At 38.9% G+C, this 13,374-nt stretch overlaps 1 protein-coding gene across 1 annotated transcript; it reads left to right on the top strand.

Annotated features, from left to right (window-relative positions):
- Positions 1–490: 490 nt before the first annotated feature.
- cs (citrate synthase) lies at positions 491–13,058 on the top strand. The gene is made up of 11 exons (XM_022763135.1): positions 491–668; positions 4,421–4,471; positions 4,746–4,853; positions 5,605–5,670; positions 6,367–6,498; positions 7,292–7,480; positions 7,770–7,969; positions 8,607–8,736; positions 9,790–9,891; positions 10,438–10,647; positions 10,739–13,058. The coding sequence occupies exons 1-11, from the start codon at positions 618–620 to the stop codon at positions 10,907–10,909; spliced, it is 1,410 nt and encodes a 469-aa protein (XP_022618856.1). The 5' UTR covers positions 491–617; the 3' UTR covers positions 10,910–13,058.
- The last annotated feature ends 316 nt before the right edge of the window (positions 13,059–13,374 follow it).

The following is a 13,374-nucleotide window of genomic DNA, read 5'->3' as shown; positions in this document are numbered from 1 at the left end:
TGTTGTATTAGACAGCACTAGTTTTATCTAAGACTAGACAGTATATTGTTTTTCATGAGGCTGTAATTAAGCTCAGATAATGAAGTCACTATGTTACTGATCTTGATACCACATTTTGAGACTTGTCATTATCAGGGGGTTGGGCTCAGAGTCCATTGAATTGGAATCACAATATGCTCTTTAATTACACCTGAGCAAAGGGAGTACTTGCACATAAACTTTATATATAAAGATAAGTACAAGAGAGTCATTTAGAGCAGGTGCTTCGTGAACTTTGCTCAGTATCGCGGTACTTTTATTTAACTCAATGGAACTATGCACAGGCTTTATAAAACTTGTTCTTGAACAGACCCTGATCACCAGCTGTCGTCACATACAGAAGAATTGCCTCTATCCAATCAGCATTAGCCCTGTAGTACTCTAGCCAATCAGATCCCTCTACGCCGTTGTAGCGATCCGGCGCATCGTCCAATGAACAATACTGCTACTTGCAGGCCTGAATCCCTCTTCAACCTTCTGCTTTCTGGAGGGGCACCTTCAACCAACTCCGCGGTGCACTGGCAGCGGCGTCCCTAGTTGTGAAGAATAAGTGGAAATAACACTTTTACACAGATACAATGTCCTTCCTGACGGTCAGCAGGCTAGCGCCTAAACTCCTCAATTCAAAGGTAAGAGGACGAAAAATTACCTCGATGCCGTCTTTGTCAGTCAAAGCTGTGGCCGTTACTTTGGAAGCTAACGGCTAACGACGGAATGGTAGGCTAGTTAACGTTAGCCAGCTTAGCCCTGTCAACCACATTGTGAAATGCAGTTGGCCAGGTGCGCGGCTAATAACTGATAAAACAGTTTAAATTGTTTTAATAGTCGTCTTTTCTCCTTGCTATAATATAAAATGATGCTGTTGAGTTGTACTGTTTGCGAACTTCTGTCTTGTTAGCTAACGTACTACTGATCTTTTTGCTGGCCTGGTATTGTCACAGCCTGGACCATGTTTCTTTAACCAGCAGTTACTAGACCGTGTTAACTTTTCCCTTTCTTTCTAAATAGTAAGATATAAATGTTTTAGACCCGTTACAGACACTGTAATTGCTTTTAAATTCAGCTTCAACTTTGTGTTTTCTCCCCACCCCTGTTGACCTTCACGTTAAGATTTCATCAAGTTATCTAATGTCACATCATTTAATGACGTCCAAAATATCTTATATTTTATCTTAATCTTAAACGGCAATTCAACACTTGAGATTTAATACCGTACATTCAATTGCTTTAGTGGGGAATCAGGCATCTAACATCAGTTTAAAATACCTAATGTCTTTTGGCAGATCTTTCCATTTTAGGCTTGTGATTATAGAATGGTAATTGCTTTAATAGTTAACTGATTAGTATGCTTGGCTGCTCACCAGTGATAAAGTAACCTTCCACTGACTGTAACCTACTGTCTTACTCCACTGACCTCTCTGCCTAGACTACATACACTTAATGACCCTCATATCAGCTTCTGTTTTCTTGTTCCTTTCCTATTGCAAGTAATCAGTGACTGGGGTGGTATCCTTCCTTGAACTCTGTACACACCAAGGGGTTTTGTGCCCCTGTTATCGGTCTTGTAATTATGTGCAGCTAACCTATGTCACACTCACCCTTTCTCTCTTATCAGTTGTAATCTTTGCTCAGGAGATTTATTAGTAAGCTGTTTTTTTGTTCTTACATAACATTCTTTGACCATAAAATGTTTTGTCCCTGAACTATTACTGAAAATCATGTGATTCGCATGTTGAGAGCAAGGACAGTATAAATGTAGATGTCTCATGGTGTTCAGATAATATCAGTTTTTTGGGGAGAAATTTGATTTTATTATCTGTAGATTTTACTGTGTTGAAATGGTTAAATATCAAAATTTGATTCATAGAAGTGCAGTGTGGGGTGTGGAAATGTGGATTCAATAAATGCTCATTACAAGATTTTCACGTTTTTCCATATAGCAGTTGCGTGTCATTAACAGACACAAAACATATGTGAGTTTGCCTTCAACAGTATTTCTTCCTCCAGCCAGGTCATGTTGTTAGATTTGTTGACTTAAGAGAATGTTAAGCCATTTGTACATCAAGAATTTCACATGTTTCTTTTAAACACAGCCTGCTGTTTGACTCCTTTACCCTTCTGTGCAGTGTATTTGAACTAACCTCTCTCCCAGGCCGATGGAAGTTGGGAGTGACTGAGTGAAACTGGCGCTCTATATTTAAGACCCTGAGCTGTTACGTAATCTCTCAGCTGTGTAGAGTGTGTGTGTGTGGTGACGCAGGATCCTACCTTTTGTTTCGGTGAGCCTTGTTGGGCGTTTATCCACTCCCACCAGTTGCGGTTATGGGGTGGGGGATCCCACTTGGAGCAGAGCCAGCTGTCACCTGTCCCCGAGACTCCTCCCTCACCCATTGATGATTTTAATAAGCTGGCAGAGGAGTCCTGTTACTGTTGTGAGCAGCAGCAGGCTTGACTTCTCACTACTGTCACTGAGCTTCCAACAAGATTATTCTTCTCCAAACACTTTCATAACCAGGGCCAGTGGCTTTTAATCTCTCTTACATCCTCTCATCTTGTCCCAGTTCTGGCAACAGTATAAGGATTAAAAAGCAGTATAAGGCTTAAAAATCATTAATTATGTAGAAATGTTTGGTTTCTCAGTGTGTAATGGTGGATTTTTTTGTCGACATCACATAGTTCTCTTGGTGAAATACCTGCCAACCTTTTCATGAATGTCAAGCTAGAAAGGAAGAATTGTAAATCACCTGTATATTTCCAGTCACTCTACAACAAATAATTATTTCCAGTATCCATTAATCTGTTGAGTATTTTCTCGATTAAGCAGCAAAGGTTGCGCAAAATGAGTGTCACAATTCATTGGAGCTCAAGTTGACTTCATCAAATGTCTTCTCTGACCAAGAGTTGAAAACCACCAATTATTCAGTTTAGTATAATGTAAGACCAGGAAAAGCAGCAAATCAAGCAACAAGATTAAGATTTTAGATTAAGAATTTTCAAAATAGATGCTGATTAATTCATTTAACAAGCTAATTGACTAATCATTGCTCCTAATTTTCAGATTGTTTGGGACTTGTTTCAGTCATGCAAAAATTACCATGAAAAATGCACTTAATTTACCTTGGTTTTATTTTTTTGCGATTAACTTCACAGTATGTTAATACAAGGTGTTTAATTCCATTTGAAGCCTCTTCAATCAGCATATACATTCACATTAGAAACTATTGGTCCTTTCCTTTAACATCTTGACATGAAGGAGTTAAGCAGCAGACAACCTTTCTGAATATCACATATTTCATCACCTTGCATGACACAAATAAGCTGTGACTGGATGGGCTGACTCACTCTGGATTGGAAGCTAGGAAGCCTTTTATGGAAGACTGTGTTTTACCAACAGTTAGATCCAAAGAAGAAGTGTATTCGTAGCTGTGTCTTACAATAGTAAATGTTTATATTGTAGTTAAAAGAATTGGGACTTGCATCAGAATTATGGAAAACTGGAAGCCACATGAGCACATTAATGAATCATACATATTGACGTAAACTGGTACTATGATTGCGTGGCATGTTTATTTTTCTATTGACACACCCTGTACTATCTGGTAGAAGTGGAAAAATAATTTTATGACTAACAACATGTTCACTTCATTTGCAGTCTGTTACAAGCCTTCAGTTTGTGAATGAAATTTTTTATTTGGATAATCACTATGCCTCTGCTGATGCTAGTAGTTACTTGTTGCAGCTGTTTGTACTGATCTACCCATCCACCTCCCCTCAGCTTATTTTAAATTTAAATTATGGTTGTAAGTAACCACCAGGCAACTCAGTACAACAGGGATAAAATGGACAAATTGAAAACCTTTTTTGAGATGATGCCCAGAAGAATTGAGGCTATGCAGAGGGGAGGAATAAAGTGCTTGGCAATAAATGGAAGGAAGGCTTAACAATTAACATCCTTAGTTAATTGCTTGAATTAACAGCAGTTATGTATTGCAGGATAAATGGTCAGTCTCAGCTCAATGTAAAATAGTCAGAAAGAACCTGTAAATTTCTCACTACTCAGAAACTACTTAAGGATGATTGTTTTTAAAGTCTACATGAGTTTATTAAATTCATAGCTGCTTTGAACTAGAGAACCAATGAACAAACAGTGCTGAAGTCTGCCATGTTAACAAGGGTGGAAGGTCATTTCACTTAGACTAATAGGAAGTCACAACAGTATTATGTTATTGTGCAAAATAGTTTGAGCTGCTGCAAAATTGTCTCAGTATCGTTTATAGTCTAGAAATGCCGCTGTGACCATACATTTTTTATTAGAGTTCATCATGTCATGTCACATCATACTAATACTCAAAATTTTATTATTCCTTTTTCTGTTCCACAGAATGCCACCTACTTCCTTGTGGCTGCCAGAAATGCCAGCGCATCAACAACAGTAAGTACGCTTAGTTAAACTCCAAGGTTGTCTGCTTGCTTCAATTTTTTCAGATTTTTATTTTGTAGTGTAAGTGGATAAGTAGAAAAAGCACTGTGTTCTCTTGAGTACTAAAAAAATTGTGTTGTCAAGCTACGCAGCAACTGTTTCTCTCTGAAATGTTCACATAAAGTCTTATCTAATTAAACCCAGTTCACATAAGAGGAATGTTTTTTATATTAAATATATCAAATGTTTGATCCAGGGCATCACTGATTAAATGTTGTTTTGACAGAATCTGAAGGATGTTCTGGCTGACCTCATCCCTAAAGAACAGACCAGGATCAAGAACTTCAAACAACAATATGGCAAAACCAACATAGGACAGATTAATGTTGACATGGTGAGTAACTCTTGAGATGTGTTAAAAGACCAGAGTAAAATGAGAACTACAGACCAGTTAGAAACCAAGTCAGATTCTTGTTATCCACTATATTAATTTAGAAATGAGCATGTGGGCCATCAGCCATTATGCAGATTAGACGTGGCATGATGGCCTCACCTAATCCGTCTAGGCCTGCCCAGCAGTATTTACTGTGTCAGGTATCACTGTTTGGTCATCTCCCTCAGAGGTCACAATATGAACTGCTTCCTGCCAAAAGAGACATTTTAGCTGAGTCACTCAAACCTCTGCTGCACACTGCCAGTTTCAGACTCACACAACTGCATATACACACACATACACACCAATGCAACAACTTCTGTTTATCTCTCACTTTACCTATGACCTCTGACTGGTAGCCATGGGGATTTTAGAAACATTTGTTGGGTCACTGGGTCTGTTTCACTGTCAAACAACAAGTAAGCATTCAGCTGTTGCCTGTCCTTGTCATGTAAATGTATTTATCAGTATTCAAGTGCATTCTCTTATTTCAATGCATGGTATTACAGACATAAAGTTTAATGTGATTTTTGGTTAATTCTTCCAGGCCTTGTAAAATAGTTGATAACAACTATTGAGCCTCAAAAATATTATATTAACAATCAGTAGATTTTCACTTTGAAGATCCAGTGCTGAATAACTGTAGTTGGTGTTAACAAAGCAGTTTTCAGTCTGTAATGTCATCGTGTGGTTTGTGTCTTTTCATCCACAGGTCTATGGAGGTATGAGAGGGATGAAGGGTCTGGTGTATGAGACCTCTGTTTTGGATCCTGAGGAGGTCAGTATTAGAGCTAGGCCACAATATCTGCCTGGCAGAGACATCACCTAATGTTAGTTTATTGCAGATATGTTGATAAGGGTGTGTGTGTATCGACAGATCAGTAACAAGATATTGCAGGACAAAAATGGCAAAATGGGTTTGAGGTCATTCAGAAACAATGTCACCATTACATAGAGGGTCTACCAGTGAGCTCTGAGAAGTTGATTTTTCAACCATAAAATGTGCCACTTTTCTTAATACATACAATTCTTAAAAAAATGGAATGGATGCATATCAGATTGTTGTCTAAGATCTGTGGAATGCCAAACCCTATTGGCTGATTATTGTTACTGGATTACTTAAATGGCAGATGTCTGTATAAGCCTCATTCTGTATCAGACATTCAAACAGTGGCTATAATTTGAGCTCTCCTGGTCCTTTGGAGACCCTCCCGTCTCATAGGCACTTACCTTGATTGCTTTCTTACTGAAACTGAGAGCTTTCAGTAGCATAATGGATTTGTTTTCATATATCTTGTTAGCAGGCCCCCACAGGGACTGTGATACTTAATCATCCAAATTCATTGGTAGAACTAAAACTCATGTTGGCAGTTTACCAACACTCACTTGATGGTGCCTTTCAGGAGAATTTGGCTGTCTTTTTTAATCACAACCAATATTTAGTCTTTTCCTCTCTCTCCCCATTGATAAACAGGGTATCCGTTTTCGGGGCTACAGCATTCCAGAGTGTCAGAAGTTGCTGCCTAAAGCTCCAGGAGGTGAGGAGCCGCTGCCCGAGGGCCTCTTCTGGCTGCTGGTCACAGGGCAGGTGCCCACTGAGGAGCAGGTGAGTGGGGGAGGAGCACTAGAGCTATTTGTTGTACTTTAAAGTTATAATAAGGGATGACTGTACAGCTGTTCATCTTTTCTATCCATCTGTCAGTGCTGCTATCTCAGACACCATCAGACTTTTACAGAATTTCCCCACACTGTCAGCATTATCAAAATGGATGATATTCCTGCAGAATAACAGATGAAGTTGACTTTTGTCATAGATTAGTTTTTGGTCTAAGTAATATGTGAGACACCACATGATTTGTCAGATTGATATAAACATGGGAAAGTGCATCACAAGATGTTTTACAGCATAAGCACTGCAACTGGCTATATATGACTCCAGAAAACTTGTTTCTTTTTAAACTAGATTGTTTTATGACTGTGAAACAAGATGCAGTCTCTACCTTTTTGATTAGGCATTTTATTGCTGCCAAGTATCTCCTGGAAGAGTGATGTAAGGACAACCTGAGTGATAAGCCTTCACCTTTCTAGCTGACAACTTTTCACTGAAAGAATAGCTTTCACATCTTTACCCTTTTTTAAAATCTGATATTAAGCATTTTAATGCATCTGCTATTGACTCGGAAGTCAACTAAAGAGGATAACTTTTCTTAACCTTAACAAAACATTTGTTACAATTGTACAAAGACCAGCTAAGACCCTTTCTTTGCCATGATTGTATATAATATTTGGCAGGAAAGCAAAGTTACTACACTAACTGTACATGTGTCTGTAGCACTTGTAAATGCCTTGTAAAGTTGATGCAGGTCACTTGCTTATGATATGAGCTTCTCTTCCTCCAGGTGAACTGGGTGTCCAAAGAGTGGGCGAAGAGGGCAGCACTTCCCTCTCACGTTGTCACCATGTTGGATAATTTCCCCACAAACCTGCACCCCATGTCTCAGTTCAGTGCTGCCATCACAGCTCTGAACAGTGAGAGCAGCTTTGCACGGGCTTACTCTGAGGGTGTCCACAAGACCAAGTACTGGGAGGTGAGTTTACATGTATTTCATCTGATCTTAAATCATACTTGTAGCTTGGCACCATGGATAGAAATACTGGTCTGTTGATTCAGAGTGAAATATCTTCACTATGAGATGGATTGCAATTGAATTTGGTACAGGCATTGTCCTCAGATAAAAAATAAATTTTGCATCAATCCAACTTTTTTTTGTTGTTGTATAAAGAGCATTACAGTCTCACAGAACTGCTAGAATGGCTGTAGACTTCTGGTCTGGTTTCCTGTACTCTTTCCTAATCCTCTTACATTGCCTCTCTTAGTTTGTCTATGAAGACTCCATGGACTTGATTGCCAAGCTGCCCTGCATTGCTGCCAAGATCTATCGCAACCTGTATCGCGAAGGCAGCAGCATCGGAGCCATCGACTCCAACCTGGACTGGTCCCACAACTTCACCAACATGCTGGGCTACAGTGATCCCCAGTTCACTGAGCTAATGAGGCTCTACCTCACCATTCACAGGTGCTACTTGAAAAGCCTCTAATAGATTATCAACTAGCTTTATTTTTTAAATCTTAGCATTTTATGAGGATTTCTGCTCCATCTCTGTTTCTGTTCACACTTTGATCAGAGTCATGCATTTTTAATATAAATTATACATTGAGCTTTGATGCAAGTGCTTGAAAAACTACATGTTCTGCAAATAGATGAATCAGTTTTCTTTGTGCAAGGACTAAAATTATGATTTTATTCATGGATTTTCATGCCAAAAAGAATCCCAGGGATGATATGTTGAAGTGAGAACACATAGTTGTAAGATGTTAAAACACAAGATTTACAATGGCATATGATATCCAGGATTTCACAAGGAAAAAGAAGAAAAGTGTTTGGAAATATTATTATATTTTCTCTGGAATAATGACCCAATAGCATTGGTCACTAGTTTAGCCATGCAGTCCCCACATATACATGTATTTAACATTTAGACTGCACATGGAGAAGTGCACAAAGAGTAGATCAGTCACTCTTCATATTTCAGTTAGTGGCTTGATGACAGTGTCCAATAAAAACTGAGTTTTGCAATGCAATGGATGCCATAATCCCTGAGTCAACATGATTTTTATTTATTTATTTATTTATTTATTTTTTAATGTTACAGTGATCATGAAGGAGGCAATGTCAGTGCCCACACCAGCCACTTGGTGGGTAGTGCCCTGTCTGACCCCTACCTGTCCTTCAGTGCCGCCATGAATGGTCTGGCTGGTCCTCTGCATGGCCTGGCCAATCAGGTTTGTACCAAGCAAATCACCATTTTCACTGTGTTTTCACATGTAGAAAAGCCAGTTTTTCTGGCTTCAGAAGTTGCTGTAAAGCAGTGGTTTTTGGCATTCCTTGGGAGACATTTAGACATGTCACTGTAGGAAAAACACAAATGCTATTATTATGGCTGAATTCCACTTAGCAGCTACAGTTTCAGGGACCTGCTATTGTGTATGCTAAGTCAGAGTCACACTATCATGGCTTACTGGGAGACTTGAATAGATCTGAGCCATCGTTAATGTTATCAGTAACACCTGTGGTTTTCTCATTATAACAAGTTCAAATTTCTGCTGTGAAAAAAAAAAAGACCTGATGAAAGAATAGCATGTTAACTCTTGTCATATATGACGACAGTTCAGAATGGAATTTTTTTTTTTCCCCTGACAAATGAACAGCACTGAGGGCAAGAATAATGACACTAAGGCTGTCTGATACAGGCTGTCTCAGTGTTGGATTATAACATTTATTCTGGAGTTAGATGACTGTTAATCTCCAGAGCTTAATTGCCATTGCTTGGGGAAGCTCACACCAGCTACAGTAAACCCATTAGCTGTCAAAGTTCCCTATACCACCTTTAGTAAATTTTGCCATCATTTATTATTGGCTAGTTAGTTGCAATTGTATTATTCAGATGTGCAACAGCACCCAAGACACTCCTGTTAATAAGTGTTCAAGATGACAGTTTTAATTGTTAATTTGCTCACATACTGATGATTTTGACATATTGACAAAGTTTTATAGTAAACTGACAAGGGGCTTTTTTAAAATTTAAAAAAAATTTAAAAAAAATCCCAGAACATATACAGAGGAAATTGACTGTGTGAAATGGGATTTGCTTGTTTCTGCTGCTGCAGTATTATTACTGAAAAGCCACGCAAGCTCAGATAATATCCAGGTAAAGTACCATAATCATGTACTTTGTGCTATTTAGAATGAATGACAATTGTGTATAATGACTATAAAGCTTTTCCAAATCTAGGTAATAACTCTTCAATGTGCAATGTGTCTTCTGCATCTCACAGGAGGTGCTGGTGTGGCTGACTGCACTGCAGAAGGAATTGGGAGGAGAGGTGTCTGATGAGAGGATGAGGGATTACATCTGGAACACACTCAAGTCTGGAAGGGTAAAGGCGCATCACTTCTTCAATCCGTTGTACTTACTGGAATTCATTTTTGCGTTTTCATGAAAAACCATACTGTGTTTATGGTGTGTAAACCTGGATGTCAGGGGCCATATGCCATGCCATTATTTTCTTTTAGGATGGCCTAATGCTGCAATCAAGCCATCGAGACAGTTGTATGATTATAAAATCTGTCATGTGAGGACTGCAGTGCATTGACATTATAACACCACATCCATTAATCTTGGGTTTGTTAGATTGAATGATAGTATTTAGCTAATGTGACACATCCTAATTTGTTTGGATTTCAGGCACTTTCATATTGTTTAGTGCCAAATCAGATTATATTGGAGATTTCCCAGGAGTAATTATGACTTGGATGTTGACATGAATGTTATTTACAAGTCAGAAACTCATAATTACGTTAACTCTCATGACATAAACATGGAATTATTCCTCAATTCAGAAAGCATTTAAAAAGAAATTAAGGGTGACTGGGTTTTAATGGTTCAAAAGTTCAGGAGAATTTTCCCTCTCTCTTGGCTGTAGGTGGTGCCAGGCTATGGCCACGCTGTCCTGAGGAAGACTGACCCACGTTACACCTGCCAGCGTGAATTTGCCCTGAAGCATCTTCCCAATGACCCCATGTTCAAGTTGGTTGCCCAGCTTTACAAGATTGTGCCCAATGTGCTCCTGGAGCAGGGTAAGGCCAAGAACCCCTGGCCCAATGTGGACGCTCACAGTGGCGTGCTGCTTCAGGTAAGACGCATGTGATGGCTTTTAATCATGCATTTGTCATGCTATGGTCAACAGATGCTGACGTGCCCATCTCTTTTTTCCCTGTCTGCAGTATTATGGAATGACTGAGATGAATTACTACACTGTGCTCTTCGGTGTGTCCCGAGCCCTCGGTGTGCTGGCTCAGCTGGTGTGGAGTAGAGCTTTGGGCTTCCCATTGGAGCGCCCCAAGTCCATGAGCACAGATGGACTGATGACACTGGTGGGAGCTAAGTCAGGCTGAAGAACCACCTGAAAGGAGCTAGGGGTTAGTGTGAAGGGTGGGAGGAGATGGAAATATCAAAAGGCAGACACAAGTTGACCCCCTGTCATTTCCAACCCCAGGGATTCAATGGGATTCAAAGAGACAGTACGCTTTTAATGTCATTTCACAAAAGAAGGGCCTTTTAAATTGTCACACATTAGTGTTTTAGTGTGTTTAGGTAACCACTGACAAGTTTTCCCAGCACGTCTCCATATTTGGAGCATGTGAGGTGAAAACTTAAGACACACATAAATGTAACCCATAGTAGGCTCAAACTATGTACTATTATAAGTCTGCTAGCATCGCTAAGATTTTCCCCTGTGCAGTGCCTGCGTGTTTGTCATTGAGCACTGGGTCTGAACTATGAATAGGCAGTGGCATTCAAAGGGAATTGTGGGAGTGAATTACACTTCGTTTTGTATTTATTCAAAGATCTAAAGTTAAATACCTGACTCAACCTTTGCTGCTTTTGGCTAATGCAGTGATTTGTTTTAGAGGACATCCCCAAGCAAAATAACTTTTTTCCTAATTAAGGCTCTATTTAGTTTTTTTTCTATGCAATGTTCCCAGATGTCATCCCACCCAGTCTATCAACGCATTTCACTCCCATTTATGAACACTCCAGTTTAGAAAAAGAAGGTCCTCACTATAAAAATTAACAAAGCTGTTCAAGATAAACATTCAAAAGCATGAAACTCAGTTAAAAGATACTGCCCCTTTAAATCTTTGGTGTCCCCTTTTTCTCCAAGTTGTAGTTGTTTTTTTTTTTTTAATGATGACCTGTATTACCTCTATGATCAAAATAACTGTCTTGTCTATTTTCATTAACATGCTTTCCTATTTGTAATGGGCCTCTGCTCAAATGGTCTTATGAATGGTCAAGAATCAAGTATAATGTACAGTAACTGTAATAATAAAGATTTGAGCAAAGGGTGTTGTAATTGGCAGCCTGTAGTAAATCCTTAAGAGCAAGCTTGAATGAAAGGTGGGAGAGGGGGACTTTGTTAAAGTCCTGTCTTATATGAGTGTATGTTTGTTACTTTATCCATCCCCACAGGAGAGCGCTTTAAACATCAACTACTCCAAAATGAGCACTTGCTTGATTGGATTTCCTAATTTGTAGCAGTAGACACCCCCCAGGTTGATTGTGTTCCTTTTACAGAGGGTTTTTTTTTTGGTGTTGAATATGTATAAAACTATAATCTTTGGGTTCTCATTTTGTGGTTTTATTTATACTTTGTGTACATAGGTATATATATGTAAAGCTTGAATGTATGAGCTCGATCACTTGCTTGTAATAACCACAATGATTACCATAGTTTACCCACAATGTAGTAGTGCCCAGTCTCACTGTAATGTTCAGTCTCGCTGGTCACTGTGAAATGTTAACAACGAACAAAAAGAAACTGCAGCTATCTTGTATATACATGATTTCTTGCCTAGCTCTGTGGGCTTAGCCGGTGCTGTTTTTCAGGTGTTTCACTTGAATATTTCAAGCTTGCTCTTAAGCTCTGGGTTTGTCAACACTCCATTTTTGTGTAGTTTTAAGTTCTTGCATTTTTTTTTCCAAACTACTCTTGCTGTGTTAGTCAGTAGCTCACTCAGATGTATGAATCTCTCTGCTCTGCTACCATCTTACTTCTGGCTTTATCAGGTGTGTTTTGTGTTTTATCGTACTGTTCTTCCATGTGGTGGGTTGTTCAACAGATGAGGTTATTTTGATCGTAGAGGAGCATAAAGGTTGTACATGATAACTGGGAGAATTCATTGCAGATGGATTCATCAGAGAAACACTTAGGGGGATGGGGCTGGATGGGTCAAATGGGCAAGAAAAGCTTGAAGCGCAAATACTGGAAAACCTAACAAAAAACGAAAAATAAAGGTTTTTATTAACACTTGTTTAGTCTAATTTTCTTTATTGTTTAGAATATTGCATAACGTAATGCAGGCCTTTGTTCGGTTTGACCAGCCACTACATCCATTAATGCCCATGGGTGATCAGAGTTTAGTGATGATGTTACACCATTGGTCGGCCAAATGCTTAACTTTTCCCAATGTTTGATATGTATAATTGCAGTATTTTTAATTTTGAGATGTCCCCATTAAAATTTGGATAATTGAACCATAATTGAATTGGTTATAATAAATGTTCCTTATTTCATTGAATGATTTACATTTTAGGAGGAAGTGCATCTCGGTCTCAACTTCACCCGTGAAACGGTGACCACATGTATATTTTCTGTTGGTTGCCATGTTTTTTTGTGTTGTCCTTGTTAGAGACAGTTTGTGGTTACTGAGACTATACATGGTCAGTATCTGCCCATGCTTTCTATCTCTATATTCTGCGAATTCATGATCACTGTTTAGGGACAGATAACATTCTCATCTACTTTTGCTTTTAGTTTTACATTTCCTATAAACGTTTCAAAGCCCTCTGGCGTTCA

The sequence above is a fragment of the Seriola dumerili genome, unplaced genomic scaffold, assembly GCF_002260705.1.
Source record: "Seriola dumerili isolate Sdu_G_001 unplaced genomic scaffold, Sdu_1.0 BDQW01000468.1, whole genome shotgun sequence".
Lineage (NCBI taxonomy): Eukaryota > Metazoa > Chordata > Actinopteri > Carangiformes > Carangidae > Seriola > Seriola dumerili.
This window is presented reverse-complemented; position numbering and strand designations above follow the sequence as displayed.